The 19,591-nt window shown below is 39.0% G+C and overlaps 1 protein-coding gene across 3 annotated transcripts in view; it reads right to left on the bottom strand.

Annotated features, from left to right (window-relative positions):
- Positions 1-19,591, bottom strand: part of TPRG1 (tumor protein p63 regulated 1) — a 136,951-nt gene that overhangs the window by 92,215 nt on the left and 25,145 nt on the right. For 2 of the 3 annotated variants that reach the window (XM_077880062.1, XM_077880063.1), the window contains exons 2-3: positions 16,567-16,797; positions 7,063-7,154 (exon numbers count right to left, since the gene is read on the bottom strand). In XM_077880062.1, the coding sequence (XP_077736188.1) occupies positions 7,063-7,154; positions 16,567-16,788 (314 nt within the window). In that variant the 5' untranslated portion in view covers positions 16,789-16,797. The remainder of the gene's footprint in view (positions 1-7,062; positions 7,155-16,566; positions 16,798-19,591) is intronic. The other variant, XM_077880064.1, reaches the window with a different exon arrangement.

The following is a 19,591-nucleotide window of genomic DNA, read 5'->3' as shown; positions in this document are numbered from 1 at the left end:
TCAAGCAGAGATGTCCTACACACTTTCGTGTAGCCCACCCAGCCCAAGAAACAGACTTGTGACTTTATCCCATCAGTTTCTGCTGGAAGAAAGACAGAATATAATCCAATAAGGGGCACATGTGGAATCTGGGCACAACAGCAAAAGGATCATTTTAGCAAAAGTCAAGGCAGCACAATGCATCAGAGCCCCAGTTCTGTTTTCATCTCTGTTACACTTCTGAGTCTTGATTTACTCACCTGCAAACTGGAGGCAATGTTTCCTACTTCAAATAATTGCTATGAAGATTGGATTAAATGTAGCAGAGCACTTTTTAACTACAAAGTGCTATAGAATATTCTTTTTTTAAAGGATCAAAATATAAATGGAGAAGGCCTTATATGTTTTCATTTCTCTTTCTACTTGTGGAGTCTTACTCTGCCCTACTGGTAAATATCCTTCACTGAGTGCTTCAATTTTAAAAGAATAATATAAATCCTTAAATTTGTGTAACCACTGACAGTTTGGAAAATAATCACCCAATAATAGATGAATGATCAAGTACCTTTACAAAAACTACATGATAACAAGGAAAAATACAAGGAAAAGCCTAAGGGAAGTGCCATTTAGAGATCATCAAAGTCAGACGTATTATACCAGTATCACAGCAAATGCAGGGAAATCATTTATCAGGACATGTGGTACAATTTAAATGTCTCATAAAGGTTATTTATTAATATTATAACCAATCTTTGGCAAAGATGTGTGAAGAAAGGCTAGAAGGAAAAATACACCAAAAACTAACACTGGCTTTGCTTCTTTCAAAGACGGTGAATTTCTAATGGACTAAAGACTGTATTAAAACAAATACCCTAATTAAAAAACCAAATGGCAAAACCTACTTCTTGTTTACTGAGCTACACTGATAGTGAGTAGCAGAACCAGGATTCGAACCTAATCATCGACTCAAAACAAAACAAAACAAACAAAAAACAAACAACAACAACAACAACAACAAAAACAAAAAACAAAAACCATCTGACTCCAAATTCAAGACTCTTTCTTTCTCAGCAGGTTCAGGGGAAGGTAGGCGATGAAACACCATAAGTATTTTCCAGAAAGATGAAGAGTGAGAGTTACTTGACCCCCAGCCACTGGAGGCAAGTCTTATCATTTAGAAATAAGAGGAATGAGAACATCCGCCCCACCACTTTGGACTAATGTGTTGGAGAGAAGATCCCATCTCCTCCTGCCTCCTTAAGCACTGTATACAAAGACATCTTGAGTACATTCTACTGAAGAGCCACTTCATTGCCATTATAACACAATTTTTGAGGCTTCACGGAGTGTCAAGGTGTTCTCCTTGGTGTTGCCTTAATGGATCACTTCTAAATTTCTTCACACAATTTCTTTAAAAAGTTCTTTCCCAGAAGGGCCAAGAAGGACAGTGAGAGGAGGAAATAAAGTTAAGATAAACACCACCCTGTCTTAACAACTACAGAGGCATATATAACTCCAGGATGGACTGGACTGGAGGCCTGGGTCCTAACTGGAGTCTTCTTAGGGTTCTATTCTTAATGGTTTCAGCTACCTGGGATCTAACTGGAGTTGATGGTTGCGTCTCTACAGTTCTCTGCTTGGCCTCTCTGTCCATCATTCTCATATCTTCACCCAAGTGCCTTCAAACTAATTTTTCTAATCTGACTGAATAATACACCTGTATATATTTAGGACGTCACAAAGCAGCTCACTTGAATTTGGTTGATATCCCTTGGAAAATGTCTTTACTGACTTAATATTACTTAATGCACTTAGATTCTAGAGAAGGTAAGACGATAAGAAACAAAATATGTCAGGATTACTGTCCCTTTTGAAAAAACTACTTAAGAGATAGTATCTGGATCCATATGTAAAGCCATCCATTCAACATCTCCATGTGCATCCTCTATGGACATCTCACACACATTTTTCCCCAAAAACAGTATTCAGCAAGTTCTATAAAAAGCAAATGACAAGATTGTTGGCATAATTAAATGAGATTGCATGCACAAAGTTCTTTCTGCAACGTTTGGCATATGGCGTGTTCTCAATAACGTAGTTATCATTTCCTTCTAAACCTGGAATGGTGGTAGAGTGAACCCATCAGTTTCCCAGGCCAAAGCCCAAGAGTTGCCCTGAACTCCTTCCTCACAGATGATTAAACACAGAGATCCACAAAGTCCAGCTCTGTGGGTTATTAGTTTGCCTCTCAGTCCCATATGCACCCTTCAGTACATGCTCTATGCTAAACAACAGAATTCCATTAAGCATTTCTTCTTTAAAGTGTGCCCCTTGTTACACTTTTGCAGTAGAGAGCACAAGAGGGATGTAACAAAAAGAAGAGGCTTTTTATAATTTCCAGCCTGGACTGAGGATCAGCTCTGTAGGTATGAGAACAGCTATGGACTCTGGCCAAAGCCTCATGCCCAGAACATGGACCCTCAGCAACCTTACAGCCTCCACTTGGCAATAAGCTTCCTTCAGCTGTCTGTTCAGGGTTCTTCAATGGAAAAGGTGACTTTTGTGGAATTGTATAATAGTTTTTCTAAATGCTGGAAAAATATTCCCTCAATTTTTCATGTGTCTTATTGCAGCATCACAGCCACAGACATGACATACTTTTAAGTTTAATCTGCATTGTCAAAATGTTCTCTGTCACTTTCTTGAGTTTAGACAATCAACAAAGCAATAAAAGGAGCTCTGATCTCTCATGTTTGCTGACTTCCATGGTTTACTTGCTGCCACCAGGGTCAATTCCAAGCTACCAATGTGACAACACTGAAGGCACAGTTGAGAAGAGGTGCACAGTGGCGCGCCATCATGTAGCATTTCCACTACACAAATACAGTAGGCATGAAGATCAAACGGAACAGCAAAATGAAGTAAAAAAGTCAGAAAGTAAGGAGTTTTTCAGTATATTGCCTTTGTTTTAAATTTATTTAGTGTGGAATTTTATATTTTAATCATTAACAATCATTCCTAAGATTATAACATTCACCTGTCATAAACCAGTGTAGACCAGCCCCAGCCTAGCATTGCATCAGACCCCATTGTACTGCACAGTATCTGATTTGTCATCCAGCCTTCCACCCATGCATTGATCCTTCACATTTCCAACATCTATAGGCCATACACCTTCATCCACAATTCCAAATCCAATAAAGTCCTGAGAATAGTAAATGCACCTTGTGGTAAAACCCAATCTTAACCAACATGAAGCCATTTCTTCTATTTTTACTATCACATATTTCCCTGCAAAAATGTTAATGTGTTTGATTAATGGGGGGTGCTGTCCTAGACTTCTACTGGGGGCACAAAATAAAACACATATGCATTGTTTTACCTTTCTAAAATCTGACACATCCTCAATCTGATTCACATATGGCTCCAAGGGTTTTAGATAAGGGATTATGGCCTTCAGTGATCTTTATAAAATAGAAATACAGTCACACTTTTGTCACCCATCAGTGTCTCCCCATCACCTATGGGGTAGAATCTAAGTTCTTAAACCTGATACTTAAGGCCTTTAAGCACTCATGATAGTGCCCACATCACCTTTCTATATCAAACCACTTCTGGGACTCTGATCACCCATGACTAAAGGTTGAGCTGAGCTCATTAGTCACCCCACACCTACACCTTACTCCCTTTGGGAAAGAATCAGAACCCAGCTAGTGTGGGGTTGCAGTCTGCCTTCCTCACTTTTTCTGTTATCTGCCCACTTCTTCACCCTTCATCTCCATTTCCTATCCATTAAAAGGCAATCACAAAACCAGCAAGGCTGTAGTGAACATAAAGCAAGTTCATGGACATGAAGTTCTTTTGTAATGTGCTGTATACATGAGAAGGGTGTTCACTCTTATCATTCTGAAACTGAAATACTTGTTTGAAAGCGAATATTCTTTAAACTGTTGGATAGTAGCTAGGAGTTTCTCATTTCCATAAAAGGAACTAACCATTGATGTGCATAAAGCCCAGTCATATCCGTCACACACACAAAAAAGTGTTACACTTGAAAGAGTCTTGTGTGGTTGATGCAGTTGAGGAAGCTGTTATATAGTATTGCCTCTGTAACTCATAAGAATTAAATGGATGGGTCTCATCTCAGTAGAAAAAAGAGAAAAGAAGACAAGAGTAGCCGCCAGGCTCTCACTTTAGTGTGCCTGTGTATTTATAGTTTGCTTTAGTTTTTTGTTTTGTTTTTCTGTTGTTTTTTGGGAGAATATTTGGGTTGAATATCGTTTGACTATTTTTATGGTCGTATTTACCTTCCCTACATTGGTGTGTTACAAATAAACAAAGACTTTATTGCGAAAGGTCATTCAGAATCTCTAGGCATGCCCTTCCTTTGATAAATGCCTCCCATCTTCTGCTTGAACAGTCACAGTGACTGGGAACCTATTCATTTAGCCCATATGCCTGAACCTCTTAGTTACAATTGGCAGCTCCTTCTCTACAAGAAGGCAGTCTAAATCAGCTTTAAGACTTAACAGGCAAAGAAAAGCAACTGTCAAATTCTTACTATGGTAGAAATGACTGGAATCAAATCTTTCTTAATAGATGGCAGGGAGAGGTGTAGAAGGATTTTGACAGAGAGGAAGACCAAAAAGAACACAAAAGACTACCATCTAAAGAGGAGAAATGGTGGGGGGGGGGGAGCGCCTCTGCGGCTTAATTGGTTAAGTGTCTGACTCTTGGTTTTGGCTCAGGTCATCATCTTGAGGTCACGGGATTGAGCCCCATGTCGAGCTTCACACTCAGCATGGAGTTGGCTTTGGATTCTCTCTCCCTCTCCCTTTCCTTCCCTCTGTCCTTCCCTTCTGCTCCCTCTCTCTCAAAATAAAATAAATCTTTAAAAAGAATAAAATAAAGAGGAGAAATGGTTCCAAAGTGCAAAGGAAGAAAGTCTGACAGCATATGACAATGATTGCTTAAAATTTCAAGTAAACAGGATACATCCCTCATTATTCTCTATAATATAAATGAATACCACAAAGCAAAAGAGAAATAGAAAACTAGTTGCCAGATAGTCCTTACTAACTCTTTGAGCTTCCCATTAGGGTCATAGCTAGGTGCAAAACTTGAGTCTTTGAGGCGTAAACTGTTCAAATATATCTGAAAACTTCTGGTCTTATTAATCATCCCAGTTGATGTTAAATCAAACAGACAGAATTATGGTGCTAAGTCTCAATGCAGATCATAGTCTCCTTTGTTTTTGGACAAATTAAACCTACTGGCCTTTATAATCACTGAACAAAAACACTCAAACAAACAAACAAAAATAAGACAAATTTCCATACAAATAAGACAAACAATTAAAACATGCAATATTAAAGAAATTGTTGATTTTATTATTTGAGAATTCAAAATGCCACACCTGGATTTTGAAAGACACCATTCATGTATTTTTTCTTATAAATGAAATTCATTGTAGAAACAAAATAGGTGTCTTTTTCTGATTAGACCTTCAGAATTTAAGTAGACATCTGTCCTAATCAAGGCAGACATTTTATTTGCACAAGTCAAATTTTACCTTGCACATGGAAGGTGGGGTGTAAAATATGCATTGGTAAAAATGAATAAGTAGAAAACCTAAATTATAGACTTTTCTTCTCATTACAGATAACCCAGAGATGAAAGAGATAGAGAAGGATAGGACAGAAATAAGGGCAGAGGTAACCGAACAAACAAACACAAAAGGACTTTACCAATAGTTAGAACTTGTGAACAGAGGAGGAACACTGACATCTGTTGAAAATCCCCTATGGGCTGGGGCCTAAGAGTTTCACCATGCTTTCTCACTTAGCCCTTGTAACAATTCCTCAGGCGCATATCATAATCTCTAGTCTAAACATGAAGAAACAAATGCTTAGAAATGGTCAATTTGGCTTTCCAAGCTCATTTTTATTCAGTTCATAGAACCCCTTTGAGACAATAATGTAATATGGCAGTCAGTCAGATGGACCCACAGATGATCTGGTTCTACATTCCATTGACTGAGGGAGTTGTTCTGCTGGCCTGGAAGGTTGAACATTCAAGTGTTGCCCATCACCCACCACCAGAAAAAAAAAAAAAAAAAACTTAGTCAAAGAAGATATCCTGCCCAGGGGTGAAAGATTAAATGATTCTTTTTACTAGAAGTATAGGAATTACTGAGCTTTTCTGCTGGAGCCTTTGGAGCCAGAAAACTCACTGAACCAACTGAGTATCCAAAATAGAGTTCTAACTACATTCTTCATTTAATACTGTAGATTCTATAGCAGGAAAAAAAAAAAAGATTCTATAGCAGAAAAGAGGTATCTCTTTCTCTTATTATGTGAATATATCACTTATCATTGTAAAGACCATGGTATTCCTAATAGTCTCCTGGTAAGCAAAGAAAAAGTCATAGACACCAAAGTTTCAGGGCAAGACACAAAGGTAACCATCTTCATGGTGTCATTTGCAATGAAAGCTAAGATAAGCCTTGGGGATAAATGGAGCACTTATTAAAGGAATAAGGACTCAAGTGTTAGACTTGTTTTTTATCCTAATTTTGGACTGATGGCCTGTCTTCTCTATCCTGCATGATTTCCTTGGTTTCATGGGCCCATGTTACCATACATAAGATAAAATTCGAACTGTATACATTGACGTCATTCATCTTTTCTAACCTTCTTTTCCACTGTACCCAGAGTGGGATGGTTACTAACCTGATATGGCTGGAAGAGAGTACTTGTAAGAGACAGAGGTTGGAAACAAAGAGATTGGTGAGGAGGCCAATGCCATGTTCCTTGAGAGCCATTATGAGGGTCTGACCTAAGCGAGTCAGGGTGATAGCGGAGTGAAGCGACTAGCCCAGAAAATTGTTGTAGGAGTCAAACCTAGTAATGCATCAGCCATAGGGCACCACAAAACTTTATTTTGTAACTGGGGGATATGCCAGTCAATTCTTACGTGGCATCCAGAAGCAATTCTTCCACGTATCTATCTCCTATTCTGTTATAGTGGTGTTAAGGAAAATGCTAGATTTCTATTGTCCTTCACTTAGCCATAACTACTCACTCTGTCAAGAGCCAGAAGCCTTGAATTGTCTCTCCAGAAGTCTTGGCTATGTGGCCTTTCAAGTCTTCCATGGCAGTCTCAATGGCCCCAGGCTGAATGGGAAAAAGAAAATACTTGGTTTAGAGAAAACTGAGCTGTCTTTTTTGCTTATGATTAATGAGTATAATCCATAGTCTCCTCCAGAAAGCTGATGGGAAAGATAGGTCTTGCGTTTGTCTGTTTGTTCTAGGAACAGCCTGCCGGGGAACTTAGTCTTGAACTCTGGTATTTACTAAGCTGTTCTTCTTGGGTGGGACCAAAGTGATCCAAGTCCTGTCTTCCATGATCATACTCATACTTTCTCATAGAAATGAAAAGAGCCATTTTCAGAGTGCCAGTTTTCTTTGACAAGCATGTTTACCAGAAAGTTCAAAGGATTTTGCAATATATATATATATTTTTTTAAATCAAACCTTTCTCTCTTCAAAGAGCACATGGCAATATAACATCTAAGAGAAACCTTTTTCTTTTTTTCTTTAAAGATTTTATTTATTTATTCATGAAAGACAGACAGAGAGAGAGAGAGAGGCAGAGACATAGGCAGAGAGAAAAGCAGGCTCCTTGCAGGGAGCCTGACGTGGGACTCGATCCTGGGACTCCATGATCATGCCCCGGGCTGAAGGCAGACACTCAATGGCTCAGACCATTGAACCTCCTAGGTGTCCCGAAAAACTTTTTCTAATATTCTTACCATAATTTTAGCTGACTCTGGAGAATTAACTTTTTTTTCTCCTTGCTTTGCATCCTTTACCCTTCTCCAAACAGGTGTTCCTCCTATGGGCCTACCTCTCGTTTAAAAGCTGATTAACCCTTTTCCGATAAGAAATTCATAGACCTCTAGCTCAGTGATTCCTAAAATTCAGTGTACATGAGAATCAAAAACATAATGCTGGGCATTGTTTTCAGAGTTTCTGAGTTTATAGGTCTGGAGTGGGCCCAAGCATCTGTATTTCCAACATGTTCACAGGCGATGCTATTGGTGTGGGACTGTACTATGAGAACTGTGGCTCTCTAGACAATTACTCTCAACCTTGAGTACACATCAAAATCACCAAGGGAACTTTTACAAATTCTAATGCCCAGGCCTCACACCAGAGCAATCATATCAGATACTCAGTGGATGGGACCCACATATCAGTACATCAGGATTTTTTAAAGCATGCCAGATGACTCCAATGTGTAGCCAAGGTTGAGAGCCACTGCAGCCCAGGGGTTATCTAGTTTAAGACATTTAATTTTATAGGTGTGGAAACAGGGGCCAGTGTGGGGAAGTAACTTGTCAAGTTCACTCAGCTAAGATGTGGTAGAGACAAGAAAATAGACATACCATTGCCCCACCTACAATGCAGTGCTGGCCTCATTCCCAGCCCTGAGCTACTGACAAGTAGGTTGCCAGTTCTTGAATATTCTCTATATAACAGGACTTTAATACTAACCACATATTCTCTAATATTAACATTTCCAATCCTCCCAGGCTGAGACTCTCTTCTCACAAAAGGAAACCAGGATACTAGGATGGCCTAGGACCCATTCAAATACCTTTTCCTCTCAGAGGTAGGGTGGTGGTAGGATTTGGGTTTGTTTGCTTTCTCAGCGATAAAAGGCTTTGAAATATTTTGGCCACAGAATCCATTGGTCATGGGAAAAAAAAACTTATAATAGGAGAATCCATATATGAAAATGAGGAAAAGAATGGCACTGCTTCAGATGAAGTGGTGGGAAATGGTGTAGAGCTTTCCCTACTTAGTCCTGCACCTCCCCATCCAATTCACTTAGCACAGCCCAAGTCATCCAGGAAATGTCCATCGAACAGAGTCAAGTGACCTGGGTTCCTGTTCCAGATCTCTTATAAATCAATTCTGTGACCTGTAGCCAATGATTTGAGTTTTCTTGGCCTCCATTTCTTTATCTATAAAGACAAATGAGGAGACTGAATAAAAGCTTTCTGAGCCAAGCTGATGATGAAAGCCTCCTGGAAGTCTTTAAGAAAATATGATCACAGCCCTTATACCAAGACATTCTGATTTTCTCATTTAACACATTTCCTGTTGAATTGAATAGTCAGCCAGTGGACTGAATAATTTCTGACTCCTTTGTCATTCTCTGCGGCTGGTTCACAGATTGTCAGAAAGCTAATATGGCAGCCCATGCCTAGTAGAAGCTGTGAGTCATAAAATCAGTAAGTTCTGGAGCATCAATCAAGTATGCCTTGAGCCCCCACTGACAGAGAAGGCCGCATCAACATCACTGTTCTAGTGACCCTACTGGCAGGACCAAACTATGCTGGAGGGAAATCCTTTATAATCCCATGACAACGTTCCCATCTCCAACCCGAACTCCCTGTGATTACAGCCTGGCTGCATCAAGCCCACTGCTCAAAATCATACTTTCTTTGATGATTCATCCTATTTTTCCTGTCTCTTTTCTTATATCCACATAATTTCTTCCTCAGCTAATATAGCTCAGTAGTGAAACTAATACTTTGCAGAAGAAAAAAAAAACTGTAAGTGAAATTGGAGAATAATGAAATAATCCTAAAATAAGCATTTTGTTGAATGCTTCTACACCAGGCACTTTGCCAGAACATGTGAAGATGAATATAAAATTGTAGAATTTTTCAAAACCTTACTTGTCTTCCCCAAGGAAAGCATTTGGCAAAATCTACCAAAAATGATCTCTCCTTTGATCTAGACATTCACATTCCACTTCTCTGAAGTCATACTATGGATGTTCTTGCATATGTGCAAAATGACAGATGTTTATACAGTGCTCTTTGCAGCCTTATTTGTGAATAGCAAAATTTTGGAAATAAGGCAAATATAGATCAATAGGGGACTTGTTAGATATAATAGAGGACATATCCATACAATAGAACATGATGAATGTGCAAAAAAAATTGGAAATCTGTGTTAATATGGAAAGATTTCAAAAGGCATTATTAAATGAAAGAAAAAATGTTCAGAAGACAGGGTAAATATGCTGCATTTTTGTATAAAAAGAGAAGGGATAAGAACAAATATTTGCACATGCTTGTATATGCTAAAGCAACTCTAGAGGGATACCTAGAAAATGTTAACAGTGGTCTCCTATGGTTGGTGGGGGGAGGCACTTGATGGGACAGTGGATGGAGGTGATGTTTTACTGTATACCTTTGCAAAACTTAAATATTGAACATCAGTGTGGCTTCTACAAAATGGTTGGGAAGTCTCTGGAGTTCTGCCAACATCTTCACTGAGTGTGGTGTTCTCACCTTCAGCAGAAACAGTGGTTGTGACTTTATGGAACAGTTAATCACTGTATCCTGATAAGAGTATTTTACTCTCTTCTGCTTGTCATCATTGGTTAACTGGAATAAATTAACTTCAGCCATTCAGTGTAGAAAATGAGATAGTGTGTGAGCACTCTGACTTGTGTCTAGGGCAAGGTTTAGATCTCAGCCTTTCTATTTGCCATGAGTCCCATATTATGTCCTTATCATTCCAGACATCAGTTTACTTACTTGCTGGGCTGATAAGACAATATTAACTGGAACACTGGATAATAAAACACTGTATTTTCATTCTTATTGTTAGCATTAAATGAAGGGAAAATAGTAGTACCAGGATTTGGAGGTCAAATGATCACTGCAATGGAACAATTAGCTTGAAGACTCCATGCCACCTAGGACTAATAGGAAAGTACACTGGAATAGTAAGTATACCTCATCCAATACACATATATTTCTAATGCTAAATCTGAAGAAAAATCATGAGGGGGGAATCCTTATTTACAAGTCCTTACACAGCAGAGTGGGCAATATCTTTTCTAATAGTTCAGCACAGAACGTCTTCAGTCAAAACAAACCTACTAAGGGAATTTCAAAGATGTGTGTGTGTGTGTGTGTGTGTGTGTGTGTGTGTGTTTCCTTATGGTTCCTTAAATTAGACTAGCCAGGGGCCAGTCGTCACATAAATAATATGTCCACTGGTAACTGTTTCCCATATACTGGACTCCCTAGCTAGACAATAAGAGGAGGGGGCCATAAAAAAAGGAATGCTCCCAGGAACTCAGATACCATAAGATCTATCTTGTGGGTGTCATCATGCCCAGATAGAAATCACTTTGTGATAAACACATAAGAGAAGAAAAACAGCTCTAAATTGGATGTGATTTGTAAAGTCCAGGGCAAATGTGTCTTTCTCTGAAAATAAAAGAAATGCCTCTTAATTTATTATTGTTAAGTATCTGCCCTCAGAAAGAAACATCAAATTTATTACAATTTTCAAGGGATTTCAGTGTAAGGAGGGGAATCAAGAAACCTTTTGCCCAGTGAGATATGTAATTTCTAGACCAGAAAGAGACTCACACAGACAATAATAATATAAATAATATATTTAGTTGTTCCCAATGCAAGAGTAAGACTCAGGGAACCCTATAGTAAGAGAAGAGGGAAAGGGAGAGAGTATGAAAGCCAAATTAGTGTCATGAAAGCAATGACATCTTGCTACACAATGGGAAGTCCTGAACCTGCTTATTAAAGTCTCGTTCCTCACAATAGAACACAGGCTATAAAAAGGCCATGGGGAACCATTAATTAAATATTAAAAGATCAAATAGTTTTAGTCCCATTAGTTTGTATGTAATTTACATTCACAAGTATAAATTTAGAGATAATTCCCCATCCCTAATCGCTTTCAACTTTCTGATAAGGTATCTGCAAATATAGAGTCCTACAGGGAGTTTAAAAATATCTTTCCCCATGCATATCAAGTATTGTTCCTTTCATAAGAAGTTGCTTTTGAATATCAGTCTCCACAACTAAAGGGATTATCATAATATACCTCGAGTTATTAGCCTTGAGTGGTACTTTTGTTCAGAAAAGGCACCAGGCCTTTTTTAGATATGTCTAAGCAATAAAATAGCAAATGAACAAAAACAGGAGGAAAAAGTATCCAAGCAGAGTGATAGCCAGTGCCTCAGACATTCTCATGACCTCTCATTCATTGACCAAGGTCAGAGGCTCTAGAGGGGTGGTAAAAAGCATCAGGAGTTCTGGCATGGCCCCCCCAAATTACTGGTTGACTTTGGACAAGTCACATCTCCTTTCTGTGTTTCGGGGATTGGATTAGATATCCTCTAAGACCTTTTCTTTGAGCACAAATATTGCTGTGTTGGAAAGGCACAGTTCAGGAAATAAATGATAGTCTGGAAGCCCGTGGATAGGAAGCAACATCCCTGATGCCACATGAAAGAATATAAGAAGTTTAAGGAACCAGATTGACTGCTTTTATAATCTGGTATGATCTAATGCATTAGAGATATGACCTAATGCATTAGGTTATGATGCTTAAAAATGCCTCTTGGGGGCACCTGGGTGGCTCAGTTGCTTAAGCATCCAACTCTTGATTTTGGCTCAGGTCATAATCTCAGGGTCATGAGACAGAGTCTCTTGTTTTTCCTGGATTAATTTTAACTTCCAGAGCAGTCACATCTTTGCATATCCAGTTTGAAACTCATATAATTGAACTTCTTTCTTATTACAGCATTGGGTATCTATTTCTGGTCCCTAAGAAACTGACTGCCATTCTGCTACAGCAAGTCAAAGAGTAACTTTCCTTTCTGGGTTAAAAGATGTAAGTAGGAAACAACTTCAATGTCCAGCAAAAGTTAAATAAATTGTAGAATATTCTCCATAGCAGGATGTAACTAAATTGTTAAGTGATTTTATGGAAGTATAGTTATTGGCATAGGAAATATTTTTATGCAACCAATTGCACAGGTCAGGAAAAAGCAACACAGGATACACACCAAAATGTATAAGCACACATTCAATATACTTGGTTAATGTTGGGCAGGTGACTTTCATTTTGCTTATTGACATTTTCCTTTTTTTTTTTTTAACAATAAACCACCTTCTGTGAAATGATTTTAAAATATTTAACGAAACAAAATGCTTGATCAAGGAATTCCGCAGCTCATTTACTTACTGTTCTTTTGAATTTACAACCTATATGCTTTAAATTCTTACACAGTAGTAAACTCACTTCTTTTTAATTGCTGTGTGGGATCCTAGAACTATGAATTGGGAATTGGAATACTTGGGTTCTAACCCCAGCTTTAGCACTTACTACTAGCCTCTTGGGCAAGTCAGCACTCATTAATGGTTATGACACTTGACATGCCCTCTCTGGGCCTTAGTTACTTCTGAAAATGAGAATGTTGATAGCTCCTTGGTACTCAAGGTATGTTGTGTGGACAGATTGCATCTTATCGCCAGAGAATCTATATAAATGCAGAATCTAATGCCTTACTCCAGGCCTACTGAATCAGACCAGCATTTTCACAAGATCTCCAGGTCATTTGTTTGCATGATAAAGATGGAGAATCAGTGGACCAGATCATCTGTCGATCTCATTTCAGCTCTAAGAAGTGATACTTCATGATGAATCTTTAATAGCTCTGAATCATCCAGAGCCTGGGTCTTATTGAATTATTCCCTGAGAAAATGAATTAGTTTCCTTCACTCAAACCTCTTGACTGCTATAGAAACTATACATCTACATTTATATCTCACCCTGGAAGTCATGGTGAGGTCACAGGCATCTTAATGTCATTCCCTATGATCAAATATAGAAATAGGAATGTCAAATCAATAAGAAAGCATTCATAATAGCAATGAGATGCTGCTTATAAAATGTTAATAGACATGTCACGCACTGTACTAAGCATATTTACAAATAAGCCTATTTAAACCTCTGTATAAAACTTGTATTTTATTCACACATTGCAAATGGGGAAATTTATATAGAGAGATAAAAATATAAAAATACATATAAAGCACATTCATTATACTCATATGCTAAACATATATATGTGTGTGTATATATATATATATTTCATCTATCAGTCTGAAGGAGAGCAAATGCTGAGTGCCTTGGGAATGTAGCCCTCACAACTCCTAAAGAGTCCTCAAGTCTACTCTAAATTCATTAACAAGATTAGAAGTTTTCCCTCCCAACCTCTTGAGAACTTAGGGTTTGTGTCTATTTATTCGAGGGAGAAGATACTCTTCCAATGGACTGGAGTCAGTCACTGATTGACTTATAAAAGCAATTGTACATGATGGTAGGAAGAGCATTGGACTTACAGACAGAAGACAAAGATTCTAGCTATATATAGCTCTTTCACTAATATCATGTGACTTGGTCAGGTAATTTCACTCCCCTGAAACTGTACTATGTTTAGTACAAGAGTGAGCAGTTCTCCCCCACCAACCTTATAGTGTTACTCCAGGGCACTTCACTTGATAAGTTGCATAGAACCATACAAATAAAAACATCATTCAAACACACACACAAACAAAGCCTCCATGGTGGCTTTAGACTGGGTCGATTTAGCTAAGCTAGAACTACATTTTCTAGAATTTCCTTTCCTATCCATTTCCAAAGTAGAGTTGGCCACAAGAGACATTAGTGTAAGATTTGCAAGGCAGAAGTGACACATCAGTTATTTCCCTGTGGAAGATCAGTGCAGTCCGCCAGGCACTGTGGAAGCTTATATTCACAGTTGTTGACCTCCTGCTTCACTTGGTGGTACGGGGCAGCACCCGGACAGACCTACAGCTACTGCTGGCAGTTAGACCTTCTCATATTCTCTTTTTCCTAGGCTTGGTAAGTGTGCAGCTCAGTGGAGAAAGGCCACCAACTTCTCCTGAAAGGACTCAGGTCTTCAAGTTTAGACTTGGTGGGAAACAGACACAGATTCCAGTTTTTCCTCAGGAATTCTGGTTTGTCTGTACAGGTTCCAGTGTTTCCCTTATTCCCTATTCCCACTTCATGACTACCAATTGGTTGGCCTATAGCAACTTCAGGCCCATCACCAGGTGCAAAGACAACAGCTTTGCAGAGACTTCCCAGCCAGCCCTCATAACTGCACCAGCTTCTGAGCATGATGAATCTCTTATTCCATACCACTCATGCTCGTTATCTCATCAAACTGTGACTGGTACATCATCATTACCAGAGATAAGACAACTTTAGGGGATGCTTTGATTTTCTTCACAGATGTATCTTACAACTTAATTTTGCTTATTCAATAAAGTTCACATACTTTGGAAAACAAACCATATGCTCTGCATGTGCAAAAACACTCACACAAACACACACACATAGTATAGCACCTACCAAAGCAGCTTAACACATCAGAGTGGCTAAGTACAAATGATAGGGGTATGTGTTAGCTTCGAACATGCATACACACGCACACACCTACTCATACATTGAGTCATTTTAGTTAAAATTTTATCTTAACCAAAGATGTTTTAAAAGCTACCAAATCAGGATTTGTCAGTAAAACTTGTAAATCATCACAACATCTTAGCCATCATTTATTTATAAGATTGAGTTGAAAAAATTTTTTTTCAAGATTTGTCCCATGAATGCTTCAAAAATGAGATGATCTTCATTGCCACACTGTACGATCCCCAGTTTTGCCACCAACTGATTATAGCCCATGAGCCAGCAATTATTGTGCTAACAAGAACATTGAGGATTGGGAAAGAACATTGATAAGTAGGAAGGAGAGATAGATAGAGAGAGAGAGAAAGAAAGAAAAAGTACTCAAACCCAGGAAGCACTGTCCCACTCTCCACTTGATCCAGATGCTAGAAGTTCAAACTATCTTTCTTTCTTTTTTTTTTTTTCTTTTTTTTTTTTTTTAGAGAGGGAGTGAGTAGGAAGAGGGGCAGACGGAGCCGACAGAGAGAGAGAACCTCAAGCAGGCTCCACACATAGTGCAGAGTCTGACATGAGGCTTGATCCCACAACCCCCAAGATCATGACCTGATCCAAAAATCAAGAGTCAGATGCTCAACTGTTGGAACCACCCAGGTGCCTAATCTTTTACATCTAGATACAAAAACTCCATCTTCATTACCCACCTATCCATTTACTTTCTCAGCTCTAATTCTTAGGCAAAAGGGCTCCGCTCCAGAGAGTAACAGAAGGCTTGGGATTTAAAAGTGTCTGTTCCCACACTGTCATTCCAGCATCCCAGCGTAGACACTGAGGTCTAACCCATTCTCAGCAAGCTCTTCCACTCCATCACCCCCATCCTTTTCAAAAATGCAACAAATAACCTACTCTGGACACACAATTTTGTATTCTCACTGCCTGGGTTTTCTCTCCATAGATCACTAATCTGTGGAGATCAGGTTTAACACGAACACAGGACTGAGGAGCCAAAGATCCCTGGAGAGTGGATAACCAGCTTCTCCTCAATACTACCTGGTTATCAAAAGTAGACCCTTAACGGAAATTTAGATCCTTCCTCTGTAACATGGGGATAATAATACCTACTTCATGGTTATTACTATTACAGGAGATAACAAATGTGAAAATACTTGGCAAATATATACAGTATTTATAATGATATTAGAATATTTCAAGAGCAGTCTTGTATAGTATTTCAGAGCACCAAAAATTTTACCCGTGTCACGAAGTACTTCCGTGAGGCAAAAGGTCTGTGATAAGGATTGGGGTACAGTGTTGATTCAGTCACACTGGGCTGCCTTGAAATCTGCCTTGTCTCTGAGTCCTTGCCTGGGTCCCCCTCCTCCATGGACAGCTGGTCAGTCTCAGAGGGTTGGTCATCTCCCTCTTGCTTCAGAGACACAGGCTGGAATCCTTCAAAACTCCCAATTGTTGACATTTCTTCTATCTAAAACAAGGGAAGAAAGAATCTTCTCATTAGAAAAAAAGGGGAAAAGAAGTTACCTATGTCCTGGCTAGAGCAGAAAAGTCTGCAGTGTGCACGTGATGTTCCTGAAACTGACAAATGCATTCATACATTAACAAAGGCACTAATGAGTGCAGTTCAATAACAGAGACTCTACCACCTACCTGGTCATTTACCAGGGGAGAGAAGTAGAGACCCTCAGATAGACACAAGAGGGCTGCAAGTAGGTCCATTTTCCCATCTTTAATCCCAGAGGACAGGGAGCTGAGTATGGAGATAATAGTATGAAATAATTACCAGACAATTGATCTTCAAGATTTCATAGAATTTTTGCTTAAAAACCTACCAGCCTGTCAACTTACTTAACAGTAAAAAGGAATGATAATGCACTTTCTCATATGCTCTTGGGTAGTAATAGGGCACAAAAACACTTAAACAGCATATTTTTAACTCAAAAAACAACAATTCTAAAATTTTATCCTAAGGAACGAATTTAAACAAATGCCCAAAGACATCAATATAGGAAGACACATCATATGTGTCTAATAGCAGAAAAATACTGACAACTTACGTCTAAGAGCAAAACATTGTGTATCACCACCACATTAGTCACTCATACATTATATCTACTACCAGAAGAATATAGAGAAACTAAGAACTCATCAGTAGGGAATTGGCTAAATATGTTATATCATAAAATAAAATACAATGTAGTCATTAAAAATGTAAGTGGATATTTTTTATCATGGGAAATATGCCCAAAATATATTGTTAATGGGAAAAGATTATGAATAATAATGAATTATTATATTCAAATGGTTTAAAATACTTCAAAAAAAAAGAAAGAGGAAAGGAAACTTGGAGTTGAATATGTATATACGTGTGTTGTGTGACAGGGTTAGAAAAAGTCTACAAAGAAATAAAATTGAATATTAACAATGGTTATCTCTGGATGATAGGTGATTTTAATTTTTTCTTTTTGTAAATCTCTGGATGCTTACAATGATTACATATGCTTAAGTAAAAACATAATAAACTCGTTTCTATTTTGTAAATATACAGCAAAATTTAACAAAATACATAGACGGCACATACTAGCCTAGTAAAAAGAGCCCCTACATCACGTTACTGTTTCTAAGCTGAGGTCAAATAGTCATGATTTAGGAACGAGTTAGGAGCAGATGGGGCTACGGAGGGAAAGATAAGGAAAAGGCCCCAGAGTCAGGCTTCTAACCATCCCAACAAAACAGAGATAAGAAAGTAAAAACAGAAAAAATAAACTTGGCTCCCTAGCTCCAAAATGTTATGGATTATCCCCCGTTAATGGCTACTAAGTAATCACAGAAATATGTCATTAAGATGTTATCAATAGTCCCTGCTCAAACCAAGACAGCACAAGACTCTCAAGGCCATGGGCTACCTGACTAAGCTCACAGAAATTCCAGATGTAGAGAAATACTATGGAGGAGGTATTAACCTGAGAGAAGGCAATAACTTATGATATTTGCAAAACATCTTGCTTGTTATTATGTCAGTTACAAGTCCACCATGTTTCTTCTAAATATCCACCCTGATATATTTTTTTAATATTTTATTTATTTATTCATGAGAGATACACACACAGAGAGAGAGAGAGAGGCAGAGACACAGGCAGAGGGAGAGGCAGGCTCCACGCAGGGAGCCCAAGGTTGGACAGGATCCCGGGTCTCCAGGATCACACCTTGGGCCAAAGGCAGGCGCTCAACTGCTGAGCCCCCCAGGGATCCCAATATCCACCCTGATATTGACAAGAAATTTACCAAGTTCCCTGGTCAGTTTCCTATAAAAGGCAGAGCAGAAAAGTCCTCAGCGGCAACCCTGTGGGGCACCTCTTACTTTAGAGAGTTTTCTCTGTATGGCTGCTTGATAAACTCTATCACTTTGCTCACTCTCTGTTGTCCGTGAGATTCATTCTTTGACTCCATGAGATGAGAACCAGGCTCTCCTGCATGAGTCAGACCTATGGTAAGTACACTGTCCATGCTACATAGAAAGTGGATTTTGTGTCCAGCTTCACTGTGACTGGGAAAGTCATCGTATTCTCAGAGCTGCCTCAGTGTTCTTAATTAGATAAATTCAGTTTCCTCGATTCTTGTGAAATAGTAGAGAATGAGAAACAGCCCTGACTCCTGCAAGTTGACATTCTTAACATTGGAATTAGAGTATTCAGGAGCGGTAAAAATAGTGTGATGAGCATTTAACCTGTGGCCTAAAGCTGGACACTTTGGAGCTTGAGAAGGGTACTATTAACAGTTACATCAGAATGATAGAAGTAAACTAAATTATCTTGGGCAAATGCAGACATATCCAGTCACCCTGAGGGATTTGAGTGCAGGAGAAAATACAGATGGTTAGGGGGGCTCACCAGTGTAAAGCCCTCCACGGGTCACATTATAGGTTCCTCCATCCGATCCTCCCAGCAACCCTAGGAAGATGATTTTACCTGCATCTCTGGGGATCACAGCATTAAGGGGACCCACCCAGGACACACTCAGTTGTGGCAGCACCAGGATGCCCACCCAGAGCTCCCAACCATGCTTCTGGTCCAGTCTAGCATGTCCATCATGAGGCACGCTGTATTGCAGTAGGAAGACTTCGCTGAGGCTGTCTTCAGCAATTTTTTTTTTAAGGTACAAAAGGCAGAGAATGGTCTGTAAGAAATACAAGGCACCCCCCATAGAAACAGGAGAAATTGTGTGCGTGTGCACTTGTACATGTGTGTGAGAGAGACACAGAG

This window comes from Canis aureus, chromosome 31 (genome assembly GCF_053574225.1).
Source record: "Canis aureus isolate CA01 chromosome 31, VMU_Caureus_v.1.0, whole genome shotgun sequence".
NCBI lineage: Eukaryota > Metazoa > Chordata > Mammalia > Carnivora > Canidae > Canis > Canis aureus.
Note: the sequence above shows the minus strand (reverse complement) of the source record. Positions and strands in the feature narration are given on the sequence as shown.